Below are 19,716 nucleotides of genomic sequence, written 5' to 3'. Positions count from 1 at the left end.
AATAGGGCAGTAGCTGAGTTTATCTGTCTGGATGAAGTGCCATTCTGTGACCTTGGCTAATACGCCTTATTTTTTGTTGTTGTAGTATCGTGATGGGATCGAGTACTGTGATACTAAACCTGGTATCGATGTCAAAATTCTTATATCGTGACAACACTACTGTACACTTTCTGAAAAAATATGGTGACCACCGGGCCAACTCTTGTCTGCCACGCTACTAAGCCCCTCGGGCAAGAACCAACAGGCCTAAGAAAGGAAGCGTCTAGGAGTCCTACAGTGTCTAATGCTATGGAAGGTGGAAACACAACACACATACCACACCAGTAGACAAAGTTGAAATACAACTATGCCCCCCAAATGGTGATCCATCCATCATGAGTATAGTGGCCCATTACAAGACCATTATGACAGAGACAAGCAGGCCTCCCACAAGTCTCCAGAAGCTTCTGAAAGCCTGGTCCCTGAGGGAGAGGGTGAGGTGATTGAGGTAAGGGGTTAGGCGATTGAGGTAGGGGGTTAGGTGATTGAGGTAGGGGGTGAGGTGATTGAGGTAGGGGGTGAGGTGATTGAGGTAGGGGGTTAGGGAGTTCCAGTGGCTGTGTGGTTTATTGTACTGTAGCAATAGAGCAGGACCGGAAGCAACAGGATGAGAAATGGGGGGAGAGAGAGAGAGTTCCCTGATGCCGTAAAGACTAGTGTGGGCTCTGAGGCATAAATCACACTGAATCATAGTTAATAACTATCTCACTCTGGGATAGAGCAACAGCCAACACTACACTACCACAGAAGGTCATTTATTACATTTATTATAATGATATGCAGATTTATCTAGATAGTCCTTATAACAACATTTTTAAACATACGCATGGTACTAATGGTATAATCCAGGAGTGAAGGCCAAAACCCAACTGGCAAAGGATGCTACTGGGGCTGCCTGGAAGTAACTTTTTTCTAATGTAACTAACGGGGCAGAAATATTGTCCTACTGAATGGAAAAGGTCTGAGGGCAAAAGATCTGAGGGCAAAACTGATCCAACCAAAACTTTCAGTCACAGTGTATCATGGTCCAGTTTTGTGTGAGAGTGTTAGTGGGTGAACCAATAGGCGTGCTATCTGGTAAAAATTGGACCTAGTGGCATGCTGTTGAGTTGTGGACGCAGGAGAGAACAATCATCCTAAAATCTCATTAGAAATTAGGTGTTTCTTTGTCTTACAGTAACATTATACTTTGCTATTATATTCGGTTCTGTTATGTACAATGCTATCATTATGTGATTTTGCAGACATTGATTCAGCTTTGATGTAACTATTAAACAAGCACCATTCACCAGAGTAGCCTGTTCTCTACGAGTAGCACATGCTTCAGGACCTTTAGCAGTTGGGAAGAAAGGTCCAGAAAAGTCAGCTCTGCAGCCACTCTGTAAAATAAAAATGGAGACCCACACTACTTACTGTTGCCGTCATCTTGTCACTCTCAACCATGATGGCTGAAGAATACTTGTTGGATGGCATTACTGTTGCAGTTAACTTCCTCGATTCTTGTTATTTTGATTATCTTCTAACCTGGAGGCAAAACAAACAAGACAATGCAGTAGTTAGGAGAGTGCACAAAACAGTACATTTAAATGTGCAATATTCATGCATAAAATCACACTGAATCACTAGCTGTGATTCCTTGAACAATTTTTCTGAGTAACATCTGTTTCTCAAACTAGACACTCTAATGTACTTGTCCTCTTGCTCAGTTGTGCACCAGGACCTCCCACTCCTCGTTCTATTCTGGTTTGTCACGCCCTGACCTTAGTTATCTTTGTTTTCTTTATTATTTTGGTTAGGTCAGGGTGTGACGAGGGTGGTATGTGTGTTTTTGTCTTCGTCTTTGTCTTTTTTGCATGTCATGGGGTTTTGGTATGTCTAGGTATATGTAGGTCTATGGTGGCCTGAATTGGTTCCTAATCAGAGACAACTGTTTATCGTTGTCTCTGATTGGGGATCCTATTTAGGTTGCCATTTTCCATGTTGGTTTTGTGGGTTATTGTCTATGTGTAGTTGCATGTCAGCACTAGTTGGTTATAGCGTCACGGTCGTTTTTGTTAGTTTGTTTAGTGTTCTTTGTTTAATAAAGAAGAATGTATTCATATCACGCTGCGCCTTGGTCTCCTCGTTATGACGAACGTGACAGAATAACCCACCAATCCAGGACCAAGCAGTGTGAAAAGGAGGAACAGCGCTTAATGGGGAGATGGACCTGGGAGGAGATATTAGATGGAGCAGGACCCTGGACGCAGCCGGGTGAGTATCGCCGTCCTAAGGAGGAGATGGAGGCAGCGAAAGCGGAACGGCGATACTACGAGGAGAAATACCGGAAGGTATTAGCTGGCTAGCACGGAAGCCCGAGAGGCAGCCCCAATAAAAAATGTTTGGGGGGGGGGGGGGCACACGAAGAGATTGCATGAGTCAGGTCGGAGACCTGAGCCAACTCCTCGAGCTTGTAACTGGTCAGGCACTGTGTTATGCAGAGATGCGCATGGTGTCTCCAGTGTGCTATTCTAGCCTGGTGGGCTCTATTCAAGCTCCTCGCATTTGCTGGGCTAGAATGGGCATCCAGCCAGGACGTATTGAGCCAGCTCTATGTTCTGGATCTCCAATGCATCTCCACGGTCCAGTGTATCCTGTACCTCCTCCCCGCACTCGCCCTGAGGCGCGTGTCCCCAACCTGTACAACAATAAAAAATGTTTTTGCTCAGAAAACTTGTGGGGACAAATAAAACTTGCATGCTGCCAGTTGGAGAACCGTGGCACAGCCTATATTATAGCGCTTCCCAAACTCGCTCCTCAGGTGCACGTTTTGTTTTCTGCCGTAACACTACACAAATTATTAAAACGATCAAAGCTTGATGATTAGTTGAGTATTTGAAAGCTGTGTAGTGCTAGATCAAAAACCAAAACGTGCACTCCTTGGGGTCACGAGGACCGAAACCCTGAATTAGCTATTGCGGTTTGGTGCGGATGAACAAACAGCTGACACGCGCACGACTAACGCGGGCACTCTCCGAGAATAAAGACCCAACTTCAAAAACTGCAAATTTGATTGAAAAAAATCCACGCAGGTGCACAACAGTCCACGAAATTGTGTCATACTTAAGCGACTAGCCTGTGGTTATAGGCATATTATATTATGTTTCAGCATTCGAATTGAAATTCCACTACAGGGAATGATTATCAAGGCATACAGAAGACAATTATTTCAAATAAACCATACAAAAATACTAAACGACCTGTCTAACGGCATGGAGTAGGAAACATGCACTTGTTTGAATGAAAAACAACGCAATCGAACTTATAGTGATTTTGAGGAAATTGTGCCAATACCACAAGAAAAATCTAACCCTTCATTAGTGAAGTTGAAGTTCAACAAACGTTGAAATAAACGTCCAAGACACGCTAAAAATAAATACATCACCACCTGATTGGAAACCACAAACTACCCACGCATAAAAATCCATTAGGTTCCACTCGCAACATCTGTAGCCTACTGTAGGCTACAATACTGAGTGCGCGTGACGCAGATCAACTCTGAATTGAAACTATGCAATAACATATGCAATAACATTCCCATACAAAAAAAGTATCATTATTTTATTATAGGATAAATATCCTTATATTTACCATGTTTGAGGATATGTTGGGTATTTTCCCTTTCTTGTCTCCAATTTATATAATCATCGACGCAACATTGTTTCATCAATTGATTCGAAATGTAATGTTACCCTACGTCTTTCCGCAAAAAAGTTTAAATTAAATTGACTCTATTGAGCAAATTACTGTAACAGTAAGAAAGTTATCAAACCTCATGCATGAATTCTTCCAGTTTCTGACAGCATGCTGTTAACTGATCTCCTAAATAATGTTCAGCAGACTAGCATGCATAAACACATCATAAATGGCAACTGCACAAAAATGTACCTGTTGCAGGGGTAGTCGTTCGGTGAGCGGGGAAGAGTTGAGATTGATTGGTCCTCTCTCACTGCTTGCCAAGGTGCCTCGAAGTGTCACACTACTTACCTCAACATATGCATGCCTTTATACCCTGTGGGGCAAATATCTAAGTGGAGTTCTCTTCTTTTCAAACTTGCCTGTTGTAATCTTTTTTTCTTCGTTTTTTTTCCACAATGTGCCACAATGTTCAGGCGTAACTTTTCCCGGGTCTCGAATCACACTGTATCTGAATGGAAACTAGATTTACCTTTTCCAGTGTTAACCCTTAATACAAAGGTATTGCATTTATACACCATTATATGCAGTTCTGCCAATGGTCTACTACCCTGCTGGCAAATACAAATACTTTAAAGTGCTACTTAAGTCGTTTTTGTGGGTATCGTTACTTTACTATTTAGATATTTTTCAACTTTTACTTTTACTTCACTACATTCCTTAAGAAAATTATGTACATTTTCCTCCATACATTTTCCCTGACACACAAAAGTACTCAGTACATTTTGAATGATTAGCAGGACAGGAAAATAGTTAAATTCACACACTTATCAAGAGAACATCCCTGGTCATCCCTACTTCCTTTGATCTGGTGGACTCACTAAACACACATGCTTAGTTTGTAAATTACATCTGGGTGTTGGAGTATGCCCCTGTCTATATGTAAATAAAACAATTGTGCCTTCTGGTTTGCCTAATATAAGGTATTTGCAATTATTTATACTTTTACTTTTGATGCTTAAGTACATTTTAGCAATTACATTTACTTTTGATACTCAAGTAGTATTTTACTGGGTGACTTTCACTTTTACTTGAGTAATTTTTACTAAGGTATCTTTACTTTTACTCAAGTATGACAATTGGGTACTTTTTCCACCACTGGTCCTTATTAGGAGAGTGCGTGAAGCCTAATGTTCACAATAAACCAACCCATCCAAACATTTGATGTTGTCACTGGAAAAGGATTGTTCATTGAATGAATATACTGAAATAGTATAAAGGGTAGAGTTAGCTATATGAAATGTAGATGCTCAAAGTAAACAGCATAGTGGGTCAATTTCCGCAACAACTAAGAGCATTGGAGAGCAAGGCTAAACTTCTCCACTGTTTTAATCCCGTAGCTACCACATTCCAAAAGCATGAAGCGAACCCATGCACATGTGCAGATACTCTGTGTGATTGTGTGAGAGCAAAGTCTTGTATCTTGCTCATTGCAATATCTGGCTACCTTATTGCTCATCCCAATATCTGACTATCTTTAAATCCATTGGTATAATAACAGATACATAATCATATAATAATAATCATAACTGTGCCCATTTAAATTATATCACACTATTGTCTTACGTGTCTCTGTTATTGCATTGTAGCCTGTGTAATGTTCTGTGTTCATCCTACTTGCAAACCAAACCTGACCTTTGACCCCTTCTCTTCTGACCAGATCCAATTTCTGAAACCCAGAACTAAAATATTGCATAATTGCGTCAGCTGCTCGATACCAGTTAGGCTATGTTATGTGTGTCTGTCCATGAGATATTAGATCAGATATAAACCAGAAGATTATAGGGGGATATGACAGACTGTGTATAACCTCTGCTGAGGGTGCATACACCCACTTATTATATGGTTGCCACTCAAATCAGAAGCAGACCACAAGGCCCACAGCCTAGCCTACTGAACAGTCACAACTCACCACATTGTCTGAGTATTGTCGTCATTCATAAGTAGGCCCTATTGTCACGAATGCAATAGATCAGTATTAGAGTATTGCTATGACTCATGACTGAAATAAAACTTTTGAATTGGCTTTCCTTATTGAATCCAATAATGTGCGTAGCAACTAACCATACCTTTTACCTATTGGTACAAGCAAAATACAATATGTGGATGCTATAATATAAATCATAACCACTTAATTTAACTGATGCTGTCGCCCCGTAGCACTCACTTCTGTCAACATGAAGTGCTTTGAGAGACTAGTCAATGATCATATCACCTCCACCCTACCTGTCACCCTAGACCCACTTCAATTTACTTACCGCCCCAATAGGTACACAGACGATGCAATCACCACCACACTGTACACTGCCCTATCCCATCTGGACAAGAGGAATACCTATGTAAGAATGCTGTTTATTGACTATAGCTCAGCATTCAACACCATAGTACCCTCCAAGCTCATCATTAAGCATGAGGCCCTGGGTCTGAACAGCGCCCTGTGCAATTGGGTACTGGACTTCCTGATGGGCCACCCCCAGGTGGTGAATGTAGGACACAACACCTCCACTTTGCTGATCCTCAACACTGGGACCCCACAAGGGTGCGTGCTCAGCCCCCTCCTGTACTCTCTGTTCACACATGATTGCATGGCCAAGCACACCTCCAACTCATTCATCAAGTTTTCAGACGACACAACAGTAATAGGCTTGATTACCAACAACAATGAGACAGCCTACAGGGAGGTGAGGGCTCTGGGAGTGTGGTACCAGGAAAATAACCTCTCACTCAACGTCAACAAAACAAAGCAGATGACTGTGGACTTCAGGAAACAGCAGAGCCCACTTATCCACATCGACTGGACAGCAGTGGAGAAGGTGTAACGTTTTAAGTTCCTCGGCATACACATCACTGACAACCTGAAATGGTCCACTCACACAGACAGTGTGGTTAAGAAGGCGCAACAACGCCTCTTCAACCTCAGGAGGCTGAAGAAATTTGCTTGTCGCCTAAAACCCTAACACACTTTTACAGATGCACAATTGAGAGCATCCTGTCGGCTGTATCACCTCCTGGCACGGCAACTGCACCGCCCACATCCGCAGGGCTCTCCAGGGGGTGGTGAAGTCTGCACAACACATCACTGGGGGCAAACTACCTGCCAAAAAGATAATCAAGGACAACAACCAACTGAGCCACTGCCTGTTCACCCCGTTATCACCCAGAAGGCAGCATACCATTGCTGGCTTGCTTCTGAAGATAAACAGGGTTGATCCTGGTCAGTCCCTGGATGGAAGACCAGATGCTGCTGGAAGTGGTGTTGGAGGACCAGTAGGAGGCTTCCTTTCCTCTGGTCTAAAAAAAAATATCCCAATGCCCTAGGGCAGTGATTGGGGACATTTCCCTGTGTAGGGTGCCGTCTTTCAGATGGGATGTTAAATGGGTGTCCTGACTCTCTGTGGTCACTAAAGATCCCATAGCACTTATCGTAAGAGTAGGGGTGTTAACCCTGGTGTCGTGGCTAAATTCCCAATCTGGCCCTCATACCGTCACGATCACCTAATCATCCCCAGTTTACAATTGGCTAATTCATCCCCCTCCTCTCCCCTGAAACTATTCCCCAGGTCGCTGCTGTAAATGAGAATGTGTTCTCAGTCAACTTACCTGGTAAAATAAGGGTTAGATCAAAAAAAGTGAGGTCCGTACAGGTGCATCAAAACTGGGACTGAGAGAATGAAAAGCTTCTCTCTCAAGGCCATCAGACTGTTAAATAGCCATCACTAGCAAAGAGAAGCTGCTGCCTATATACACAGACTTGAAATCATTAGCCACTTGAATAAATGGAACACTAGTCATTTTAATAATGTTTACATATCTTGCATTACTCATCTCATATTCCATATTCTGTATTCTACACTATTCTACTGTATCTTAGTTTATGCTGCTCTGACATTGCTTGTCCATATATTTTTATATTCTTAATCCATTTCTTTACTTGTTAGATATTGTTGCACTGTCGGAACTAGAAGCACAAAATAATTTAGCTATATCCGCAATAACATCTGCTAAACAAGTCTATGTGACAAATAACATTTGATTTGATGAATAGCCATGCCATGTGCTAAATTGTAGCGGTGAAGATTGAACAAGGTGCAACTCCCTTTGTATTGCACCTTGTTCAATCTTCACTGCTACAATTTACCACATGGCATGGCCATTCATCAAATCAAATCAAATGTTATTGGTCACATAGACTTCATTTCATTGTAATTACAGCACCATTTAAGGCCAAATCTTCTCCAATAGGCCTATGTTATCCAAGGCAAGTTATCTTTAATGCATTAGAGGTGAGGATTGTCACACTTCCATTGTATTTAACTATTGCCACACGTGTAACAATGCATGAACAAATAAAGCATAAAATACTTTACAACAGATTGTGTATTTTTGTAATAAATATATTTTCAATTCGATTATTATTATTTTTTAAATAAAATTGATGGTTTTCCCGCCTTGAATGCACTGTATAGGCAAGATAAAAATATGGAATGTGCTGAGTTGAATAGCAAGATAGCTTCATTTGAGTATACCATCACGGAAGTAGCCACTAAAGTAAACATTTCCAGGCCGACAGCTATAATGTTGCAACTGCAATTTACCAAAGATACTTTACCAGATTCTGTGAGCAATGACTTTCAGAACTTGAACAAATTCAACGAACAGGTGAGCATTCAATAACTCGAAATGTTCGTTTTGAGCGTTAGATAAGAACAGTGAATTGCATGCAAATCTTAGCTGTATGCTTGTAGTCAATATAATAGACAAGCTTTGCTCAGGAACAAATTAATTGACATACCGGTAGTAGTCAAACTGTTATAGAATCATGCTGTTTTTATTATGATACAATGTTGCAAAATGAAGATGAAACACATTTGTGTCGACAAATATAGACATTTGTTCCTTAGCAAAGATTGTCTATTATATTGACAAGATAGTCAAGGGACTGCTCTAACAATGGAAATACATGTCCTCAAAGATGGAAGGCAGGCTAGAGGAGGCGAGATCAGACTGGGCAGATACACGTGCAAAGAACAGAGTCAGAATCTAAGAGATAGAGGACTCATCTTTGTATCGGTGTCATTATAGTGTCTGTGACAGCATGGGCAGCGCCATTGAGGCCATCTCCATTTTATTTAAAGTATTCAATTTTTTTCTTCTTGACTGATTGCTCCCAACTCATAGGAATCCCCACCTGGTTGACTACTTTAAAATGGTGGAATCCCTAAATGGCAATGTCTATGCTAAAATGGGTTATATCCATGATGAGTCCTCTATTTTTCTCTATGAAAACGGGCACAACAAGTTGCAGAAATGCTCACTTATATCAGTGCATTCGTAACAACCTAACCATTATGACATTTCTATTAGATCAAATAAGCCTCACGTAGCAAATGAGCAATTACATTTTTTGTTGACCAAATTCAACTCTCTCTCATTGACCTCTATACAAAAATTCCTCACTTTGTGGGCATATTTTCATAGACAGATTTTTATTTAGGCAGAGTAAAACCTCTCACTTTGTCTCATCCTCTCTGGCCTAAGTCAACATCCCGGGTCACATGACTAGCAAGTGTCACATGATTCATAATTCAAATTAGGTCTTACCTGCCTTACATGTCAACAAAGTAGATCTGTGGCAAAATAGCAAATACTGTATTGAAGAGGCCAATAAACACATTTTAAACTGTTTCCCTGTAGCAATTCACAAGTCTGACTGAGATTCTTTTCAATTTCCTGTTGGAGCCAAAAGAGGTAAACACACCCATGCATGAACTTATTTTTGACATTTTAGTCATTTTGCAGACGCTCTTATCCAGACCGACTTAGTCAGTGCATTCATGTTAAGACAGCTAGGTGAGAGAACCACATATCACAGTTGTAGTAATGCATGTTTTCCTCAATAAAGCCGTTATCAGCAAAGTCAGTGCAAGTAGGAAAAGTCAAGTGCTAGTTTTTATTTTTTGGGGGAGGGAGGAATAAGACTTATTTAATATATTATTTGAATAGCTTTTTCATTCATGGTGTGCTGTGTGGACAGACAGCCACTTGACTGGTGTTTCATTCATTGTGTTGTGTATGCAGGCGGACAGGTTCCTGCATCAGCTGAGTGAGTTTGCAGGAGAGAATGGGATGAGTGCAGGCCCACTGAGGAACCTCATGAAGAGCCTCCTGCTGCTTCCCCATGGTGAGCACTCACAAATAAGCAGATTAAAAAAAAACAACTTTTGTATTTAGCTTCAAATGTGTACAACATGAAATACACATACACCAAAATATTGTAAAGATTCCATCACACATCTTAGATATATGGTATATCAAGGAAAAATTCATTTTTTGTGGTCCATACTGTTACCACCATAGAGAGCAAAAATGTAAATGCAAAATGTAACAATTTTAAAGATTTTACTGAGTTGCAGTTCATATAAGGAAATCAGTCAATTTAAATAAATAAATTAGGCCCCAATCAATGGATTTCACATGACTGGGAATACAGATATGCATCTGTTGGTCACAGATACCTTAAAAAAAAAAGGTAGGGGCGTGGATCAGAAAGTCAGTCAGTATCTGGTGTGACTACCATTTGCCCCATGCAGCGCGACATACAGTGGGGCAAAAAAGTATTTAGTCAGCCACCAATTGTGCAAGTTCTCCCACTTAAAAAGATGAGAGGCCTGTAATTTTCATCATAGGTACACTTCAACTATGACAGACAAAATGAGAAAAAGAAATCCAGAAAATCACATTCTAGGATTTTTAATTAATTTATTTGCAAATTATGGTGGAAAATAAGTATTTGGTCACCTACAAACAAGCAAGATTTCTGGCTCTCACAGACCTGTAACTTCTTCTTTACACAGGTACAAATATCTTACTTTTTGGAGAATTGTCCTCTGGTCTGATGAAACAAAAATATAACTGTTTGGCCGTAATGCCCATTGTTATGTTTGGAGGAAAAAGGGGGAGGCTTGCAAACCGAAGAACACCATCCCAACCGTGAAGCACGGGGGTGGCAGCATCATGTTGTGGGGGTGCTTTGCTGCAGGAGGGACTGGTGCACTTCACAAAATAGATGGCATCATGAGGAAAAAAAATTATGTGGATATATTGAAGCAACATCTCAAGACATCAGTCAGGAAGTTAAAGCTTAGTCGCAAATGGGTCTTCCAAATGGACAATGACCCCAAGCATACTTCCAAAGTTGTGGCAAAATGGCTTAAGGACAACAAAGTCAAGGTATTGGAGTGGCCATCACAAAGACCTGACCTCAATCCTATAGAACATTTGTGGGCAGAACTGAAAAAGCATGTCTAAGCAAGGAGGCCTACAAACCTGACTCAGTTACACCAGCTCTGTCAGGAGGAATGGGCCAAAATTCACCCAACCTATTGTGGGAAGCTTATGGAAGGCTACCTGAAACTATTGACCCAAGTTAAACAATTTAAAGGCAATGCTACCAAATACTAATTGAGTGTATGTAAACTTCTGACCCACTGGGAATGTGATGAAAGAAATGAAATCTGATATAAATCATTCTCTCTACTATTATTCTGACATTTCACATTCTTAAAATAAAGTGGTGATCCTAACTGACCTAAGACAAGGAATTATTACTGGAATTAAATGTCAGGAATTGTGAAACTGAGTTTAAATGTGTTTGGCTAAGGTGTATGTAAACTTCCGACTTCAACTGTATGTAGGGTTTCATCCAAATCAAAAGTGGTGGTGTCAAAAGGTGATTGAATTCAAATGGATTTACTCAAAAGGGATGAAGTGTTGTATAATTTAACTCAAACCAAGATTTTTTTTAAATTCTAGGTTCCCTGAAGAAAAATCTGACAGAAGACCAAGTCAAAGAGGACCTTCTCACTTTAGGTCTGTTGTAATATGAAATACCATATGCTGTATGTATCAAAGCTAATCCATACTCCTGTCTCCACAGTCCTGAGTTTTACAGTGTCACTGTATAATGTTTTCATTTTTAGGAGTCAGTGAAGACAAGGCAGACCATTTTTCACAACAGGTATATTTGATATCATATCCTCCATGCTGTGTCAGTACTCTATTTAAGTACAGTTCTGAATTGAGAAAAAAGGTAATTGATTGACTTTTTATATATATTTTTTTTTTCAGTGGAGCCTCCACTACCCTGTGTTGTCCAGGCTGGCTGTAGGACAGACACTGATGGTCAACCAGCTGGTGGACATGGAGTGGAAGTTTGGTGGTAAGACTTAATCAGGGACTGACATCTTATGAACAGAAGACCAGGGCCTGTAAGAACAGTAGTGCTGATCTAGGATCAGTTTAGCCTTTTAGATAATAATGAATACTTATTATATGGCCAGGATGGACCTGATCCTAGATCCGTACTCCTACTCTGAGATACTTTACGAATAGGGGGCAAGGATAGAATTGCCGTTGTAAATAACCCTCATCGTATTATAGATAGATGGATGTTGTGTATAGTGTGCATTTGGGATGGATGAATTACCCTATTCCTGGTCTTCTCCATGAAGGATGAGGGAGAGAGGGGGCAATACGGAGCTTATCTTTGGGGAGGCACAGCTTTCTCTTTTCTCGTTGAGATGTACAAAGGCCACTAAATTGCTCTATACACTTGAATAGGCACGAACAGAGCCGTGTATTTAGAGAGTTGGGCCAATGCAGTTTCTACATTATGATGCATTTACATGAACGCTTCTTGCTCCGGGCCAAACTCTACGCCACACCCACGGACTTTAGTTTCTTCTCCGCAATGGGTTGAGACAGAGGCAGAACACACGTGGGTAAAGCAACGTTTTGAAAATGAAATTGCTTAGAGCAGTGGTTCCCAAACTTTTTATAGTCCAGTACCCCTTCAAACATTCAACCTCCAGCTGTGCACCTCCTCTAGGGTCAGCGCACTCTCAAATGTTGTTTTTTGCCTTCATTGTATGCAGCTGGAGGTTGAATGTTTGAAAGGGTACGGGACTATAACAAGTTTGGGAACCACTGCCTTCATTGTTAAACATAAGAATGAGTGAGTTTTTGTCACAACCCAGCTCGTGGGAAGTGACAGAGTTCTTAAAGGACCAGGGCACAAATAATAATCAATAATGTTGCTCTTTATTTAGCCATTTTACATTGTAAAATCGTATTTGTTCATCAAAAATTGTGAATAACTCAACACAGGTTAATGAGAAGGGTGTGCTTGAAAGGATGCACATAACTCTGCAATGTTGGGTTGTTTTGGAGAGAGTCTCAGTCTTAAATCATTTTCCACACACATTCTGTGCCTGTATTTAGTTTTCCTGCTAGTGAGGGCCGAGAATCCACTCTCACGTAGGTACGTGGTTGCAAAGAGCATCAGTGTCTTAACAGCAAGTTTTGCCAAGGCAGGATACTCTGAGCACAGCCCAATCCATAAATCTGGCAGTGGCTTCTGATTTAAATTATATTTTCACAGAACCGCTTGTTACAATTTCGATGAGGTTCTCTTGTTCAGATATCAGTAAATGGACTGGAGGCAGGGCATGAAAGGGATAACGACTCCAGTTGTTTGTGTCGTCCTTTTCGGGAAAGTATCTGCGTGATTACGCACCCAGCTCACTCAGGTGCTTCGCTATAGCACATTTGACAAGCTTGAGTTCATTTGCACACAAAAAATCATACAATGATGGAAGGACCTGTGCGTTGTCTTTGTTAATGCAGACAGAAAAGAGCTCCAACTTCTTAATCACAGCCTCAATTTTGTCCTGCGCATTGAATATAGTTGCAGAAAGTCCCTGTAATCCTAGATTGAGATCATTCAGGCGAGAAAAAACATCACCCAGTTAGGCCAGTCGTGTGAGAAACTCGTCATCATGCAAGCAGTCAGACACGTGAAAATGATGGTCAGTGAAAACTTTAAGCTCGGCTCTCAATTTAAAAAACATGTAAATTCTTTGCCCCTTGATAACCAGCGCACTTCCGTATGTTGTAAAAGCGTTACATGGCCGCAGCCCATATCATTGCAAAGTGCAGAAAATTCACGAGAGTTCAGGGGCCTTCCTTTAACAAAGTTATCCATTTTCACTGTAGTGTCCAAAACGTCTTTCAAGCTGTCAGACATTCCCTTGGCAGAAAGAGCCTCTCGGTGGATGCTGCAGTGTACCCAAGTGGCATCGGGAGCAACTGCTTGCACGCGCGCTACCACTCCACTATGTCTCCCTCTCATGGCTTTTGCGCCATCAGTACAGATACTAACGCATCTTGACCACCAAAGTCCATTTGATGTCACAAAGCTGTCCAGTACTAAATATCCTCTCCTGTTGTCCTGGTTTCCAGTGGTTTGCGGAAGAGGATGTCTTTCTTATTTGACCCCCCCCCCCCATAAACGTAACGGATGTATACCAGGAGCTGTGCCAAATCTGTTGACTCGTCCAGCTGTAACACATATAATTCACTGGCTTGTATGATAAGCAGTAATTGTTTCAAAACATCTCCTGCCATGTCACTGATGCGTCGTGAAACAGTGTTGTTTGATGAAGTCATTGTCTGTATAGTTTTGTTTTTGCCTTTTCCCCCAGTATTGTCCCAGTCATATCCGTGGCAGCAGGAAGAATTAAATCCTCCACAATAGTATGGGGCTTGCCTGTCCTAGCCACTCAGTAGCTCACCGTATAAGATGCTTCTAGCCCCTTCTTATTAATGGTATCTGTTGCTTTTATACGTCTTACTACTCGAAAGTTGTCTTTATTCTTCCTCAAAATCCCGTGGCTTATTTTTCAAATTGTCATGTTTCATTTCTAAATGTCTGTGCGAGAGTGAAGTTTTCCCGCGAGAGTAATGGTTCATGTGATTTGATGTTAATTATTTAACTAGGCTACCTGTATTTGACATTGTTTTTATTTCGCTGAACACTAGATGGTTTCATTTTATTGTTGGCAGTGAAATGAGGCTACTCAGGCGAGAGAAAAACCTCACCTAAATGTATAGCCCTGTTGGAAAATATAAATGTACTGTATGAAAATGTTAAGAAAAATATTTTTTTTGTTGAAGAAAAAAAAATCACATTTTTATTTGGCGTACCCCAGACGGCATTGCGCATACCTCTGGGGAATTCCTGGCTTAGAGGATCCAATCGCTGATTACTTTGTTTTGTACAACAACCATCATCACAAACTACTTCAACGATGGCAGTCTCACTGAAGTATGTAGCGAACATAGAGCAGAGGAACCATTCCGTTTGAGTCGTCAGGCAAAGTCATGTTAGCTCTCCATTAACATAGCACTGTTTAAATATTCCCCATGTTATGGAACTTAAAGTCTAAAATTAGAACAATATTCAAAATTCTAAAAGTTGACCTAACTCTCTAAATATATGTCTCTGGGCACGACAACATTAGCAGAGCATGCTATTGTGGTTTGTTGGCTTTAGACTCATTAAGTTATCTGTTGTGATTAGGTGTACAACGATACATAAAATGTTTGTGATCAGTGAGTGGTCTAAACTGAAAGATTTAACAGTGGCCTAATGACTCAACCAATCAGTATTCACTATGCTAAGTAACAATTATGCTAAGTACTATACGTGAGTATGCTAAGTACAATCTTAATTTAACAAATTACTGCTCAGGCATGCCTATTATTGCTCAGGCATCTGCGCATGTCTATAATCCACGTGTCTCGAGCACTTGGCTGAAGCCAAGCTAAATGCCTCCCTCTCTTGATAGTTAAAAGTGCAGTTCAATTACAATATGGACAATAAGGCATTGTGATTGAATGTTGTCTGTCTCCATAGTGACCGTGGGGACGAGTGAACTTCAGAAAGTTGGAAACACCTTTCTACAGGTATTATTTGTTGCCATCATGATTACATATAGAATACATGTACAGTGCCTTCAGAAAATATCCATACCCCTTGACTTAATCCACATTTTATTGTGTTACAGCCTGAATTGAAAATGTATTTAAATTTTTCAAAAATCTCACCCAACTACACACAATACCCCATAATGATAGTGAAAACATGTTTTTAGAAATGTTTGCTAATTTATTGAAAATTAAATACAGAAATATCTAATTTACATATGTATTTACACCCCTGTGTCAATACATGTCACCTTTGGCAGCGATTACAGCTGTGAGTCGTTCTGGAAAGTCTCTAAGAGCTTTGCACACCTGGATTGTACAATATTTGCACATTATTATTATTTTTTTAAATTTAATCTTCAAGGTCTGTCAAGTTGGTTGTTGATCATTGCTAAACATACATGTTCAAGTCTTGCCATATATTTTCAAGCTGATTTACGTCAAAACTGTAACTAGGCCACTCAAGAACATTTTATGTCGTCTTGGTAAGCAACTCCTTGTGTATATTTGGCCTTGTGTTTTAGGTTATTGTCCTGCTGAAAGGTGAATTTGTTTCCCAGTGTCTGTTGGAAAGCAGACTGAACCAGGTTTTCCTATAGGATTTTGCCTTCGCTTTATTCCATTTCTTTTTATCCTAAAAAACTCTGTATTCCTTGCCGATGACAAGCATACCACAACATGATGCAGCCACCACTATGCTTGAACATATGAAGTGTGGTACTCAGTGATGTGTTGTTAAATTTGCCCCAAACATAACACTTTGTATTCAGGACAAAAAGTAAATTTCTTAGCCACATTTTTGGAAGTTTTACTTTAGTGCCCTATTGTAAACAGGATGCATGTTTTGGATTATTTTTATTCTGTGCATGCTTTCTTCTTTTCACTCTGTCATTTAGGTTAGTATTGTGGAGTCAGTTATCTCCAATCACAGCCATTCAACTCTGTAACTGTTTTAAAGTCACCCTTGGCCTCATGGTAAAATCCCTGAGCGGTTTCCTTCCTCTCCGACAACTGAGTTAGGAAGGACACCTGTATCTTTGTAGTGACTGGGTGTATTGACACACTATCAAAAGTGTAAATAATAACTTCACCATGCTCAATATTCAATGTATGTGTGTGTGTGTGTGTGTGTGTGTGTGTGTGTGTATGTATATATATATATATATTTTTTTTTTAACCAATCTACCAATAAGTGCCATTCTTTGCGAGGCATTGGGAAAACCTCCCTGGTCTTTATGGTTGAATCAATGTTTGAAATTCACTGCTCGACTGAGGGACCTTACAATTATCTGTATGTGTGGGGTAACGAGATGAGATAGTGTTTACAATGATTTTTGAAAGACTATTATTGCAGTCCATGCAACTTATTATGTGACTTGTTAAGCACATTTTTACTCCTGAACTTAAGCTTGCCATAACAAAGAGGTTGAATACTTATTGACTCAAGACATTTCAGCTTTTCATATTTGATTAATTTGTAACTTATTCTAATAAACATAATTCCACTTTGATATTATGCGGTATTGTGTGTAGGCCAGTGACACAATCTCTATTCAATCCATTTTCAATGCAGGCTGTAATGAAACAAAATGTGGAAAAAGTCAAGGAGTGTGAGTACTTTCTGAATAGATTGACCAGGTTCTCAAATATGGCTAATACAATATGGATTCAGTGTGTATCTACTGTCTAGACCATAAACCCATAGCGTAGAGGTTAAAATAAGGATTGATGGACAGTAACATTTTATTGTAAGAAGTGTGAATTATGAATGTTACAGGTTTATGGACTGACCGATGGTGTGCTAGATCGCTATGACAACAGACTTAGCCGTTAGTTTTCGTGGTCTGCCTTCCTACTTGTCAAAATTCCTGCGGACTGCTAATACTGTATTTCTCCCCTTCAGCCGCTTTAATGTGTTGACAAAAGTATGTCCACACACAGTGAAAGTAGCACTCTGAATGACCATAGCATGAGCATATGTTTAGTACTAGCACAATATACACAATCTGTCCTCACCAATGTCTAATATTTCAAAGACATTGGCACATTGCTGTTTTCTACTGCACTATTTTAAAATATATATGTCTTTTCCAGCTTAAGTTGGTCATCAGAAAGGGGAACTCAACTGAAAATGTCTACATGGGTGAGTCTCTAACTCGTACTGTACACCAGTCAGTATGTCATTGGTTCACTTTGCTTATTGTTCTTGGTATCATTCACAGATTTTGTCTTTTTTTTTGTTGTTCTTTAAAAAAAATTTTTTTTAGAGTTGACCCTCCCCCAGTTTTACAACTTTCTCCATGAAATGGAGAGGGCCAAAGCCAGTATGGACTGTTTCAGCTGAGCCTGATCGCCAGTAGCAAGAGCATGTACTGAATATGTGTCCTAGAGGGGCAGCAGAAAACAAAAGAGGAGATGGAAGTGATTGACACTGGATGGATCCCAATTGGCACTCTATTCCCTTTATAGTGAACAGGGGCAATTTGGGGCATGCATGCAGTTCAAAATAGAACATACTGAATCTGAATGAACCTTCCAGCTTCTCACATACCAAGATTTCAATATTTCTTTTGTGTAATTTTGACATTTGTCTTTTGAAATGTGCACAATTGTTTTGCAGTAGTGATTTTGTGTGTATTAGTAACTGTCCGTGAGTTTGTTTTGCGAGAAAGTATTATATTGTAACCCAATGACTTCAATTCCATTGGCTGTCACGACAAGTGATGTGAGGCATACGTGTAACAATTTTTTGCAATCTCTCATCATTTATATTACTGATTTGCTTAACTTTATTTTTAACTAAATCAAATGGAACATGATTCACACTTGCACTTACTTTTTTCTCTCCAAATAAAGTATTCAGATGTTGTCATATTGGTCTGCTGTAGGTATTCACATAATGAATGAATGATAGAAATTCTGAATAATATCCTCAGACAATTACACAACAAGATAGTCAGTTATTACGCTGATATAGAACATACTGTAAAATTGGTTCTAATAACAGGTTTCAGTAGATATTCCACTGACACCAACATGAGACAACGATGGGGAGCCAAATACACTGTAGAGAGAAGCATGTGAATACTAGTTGTTATTCCATCCTACTTTTATACCTTAATTAGCCAAGAAGTCACATTAAATGTACACCCATCCATTTCCCCAAAAGGAAATAGTTCATACTAGCATTTGGGCCTGCAACAATGATCTGTCATTTGTGGACATTCTGTATTCATTAAATGTTGTGAATAAGAGCTTGAAGCAGAAAACAACTTTAATATTGTAATCTCTACCATCCTTACCCTAACTGGAGTAAACTAACAGACAGCAATACTTCTACTTCACTCACATCTATGGTACCTGTAGTTAAATATTTATAGATGTATTCCTAATTTCCTCAAGTGCTTGATCTTTACCCACAGCGTCCACTCCACTATTCATTCTGATCTTAACTCCAAATCTTTATTTTACCTTTATTTAACTAGGCAAGTCAGTTAAGAACAAATTCTTATTTTCAACGACGGCCTACGAACAGTGCCCCTGCCTTGTTCAGGGGCAGAAAAACAGATTTTTACCTTGTCAGCTCGGGGTTTCGATCTTGCAACCTTTCAGTTACTAGTCCAATGCTCTAACCACTAGGCTACCTGCTGGCCTGGATTGATTTGTCAATTATTGTTTTATATGTCAGTTCATACACCCTATGCCACGGTATTGGTACATCAAAAAACTGTTTCCAACTGTCTTGAATTATATACGGTATTACTGTCAAACTTTTTGACTTTAAGTGAAACTGATACATTTTGTCAATTTATAATTTGAAGTAATTTATGATTTTTTTTATGGGTGGTAGACAGACAAATTAAATAAAGTAATTGTCTCTTCCAATTTTGTGGCAGAGCCGCAATGAGTTGGTTATCATTTTGTATTGATCATACACCTCCATACACTATTGTTAGTTGCTTGTGTGACAATTTTACCGTTCTTGTTTTACAATGTCCTTCATAAATATACTCTTATACATTTTTTCCCCCATTTAAAAATAATATTAAATATTTTTTTCTCTGTCAGTATATTGGAGTTTAGCCATATTATTTACTGTACTATTAGAACTGCCTT

At 39.7% G+C, this 19,716-nt stretch overlaps 2 protein-coding genes across 18 annotated transcripts in view; one reads left to right on the top strand and one right to left on the bottom strand.

The window, feature by feature from the left end:
- The window catches only part of dnmt3bb.1 (DNA (cytosine-5-)-methyltransferase 3 beta, duplicate b.1), a 62,395-nt gene extending 57,954 nt beyond the window's left edge, over positions 1-4,441 (bottom strand). For 2 of the 15 annotated variants that reach the window (XM_036947287.1, XM_036947288.1), the window contains exons 1-2: positions 3,967-4,441; positions 1,453-1,563 (exon numbers count right to left, since the gene is read on the bottom strand). Coding sequence is in view for 13 of the 15 variants with exons in the window: in XM_036947276.1 (XP_036803171.1) it covers positions 1,444-1,512 (69 nt within the window). In the remaining 2 variants the exon portion in view is untranslated. Of the gene's footprint in view, positions 1-1,443; positions 1,564-1,729; positions 1,939-3,669; positions 3,821-3,850; positions 3,947-3,966 lie in introns of those variants that run through there. The other 13 variants (XM_036947270.1, XM_036947277.1, XM_036947278.1 and 10 more) reach the window with 11 other exon arrangements.
- Positions 4,442-8,256: 3,815 nt separating this feature from the next.
- On the top strand, positions 8,257-19,481 carry commd7 (COMM domain containing 7). 3 transcript variants are annotated; one of them, XM_036945764.1, is made up of 9 exons: positions 8,257-8,433; positions 9,469-9,522; positions 9,853-9,955; positions 11,587-11,643; positions 11,754-11,791; positions 11,902-11,992; positions 15,530-15,579; positions 17,695-17,743; positions 17,844-17,977. In XM_036945764.1, exons 1-9 carry the CDS (start codon positions 8,350-8,352, stop codon positions 17,849-17,851), a joined length of 534 nt encoding a protein of 177 aa, XP_036801659.1. In that variant the 5' UTR covers positions 8,257-8,349; the 3' UTR covers positions 17,852-17,977.
- Positions 19,482-19,716: the final 235 nt, after the last annotated feature.

Source organism: Oncorhynchus mykiss, chromosome 16, assembly GCF_013265735.2.
Source record: "Oncorhynchus mykiss isolate Arlee chromosome 16, USDA_OmykA_1.1, whole genome shotgun sequence".
NCBI lineage: Eukaryota > Metazoa > Chordata > Actinopteri > Salmoniformes > Salmonidae > Oncorhynchus > Oncorhynchus mykiss.
The sequence above is the reverse complement of the archived record's forward strand: the minus strand, read 5'-3'. Positions and strand labels throughout refer to the sequence as shown.

Excerpts from the sequence above, each read along its gene's own strand:
- commd7 (XM_021564407.2), top strand. The coding sequence starts at position 8,350 with ATGTTGCAACTGCAATTTACCAAAGATACTTTACCAGATTCTGTGAGC. Across the intron at positions 8,434-9,852 it reads TGAACAAATTCAACGAACAG|GCGGACAGGTTCCTGCATCA; the intron begins GTGAGCATTCAA and ends TTGTGTATGCAG. Across the intron at positions 11,993-15,529 it reads CATGGAGTGGAAGTTTGGTG|TGACCGTGGGGACGAGTGAA; the intron begins GTAAGACTTAAT and ends CTGTCTCCATAG.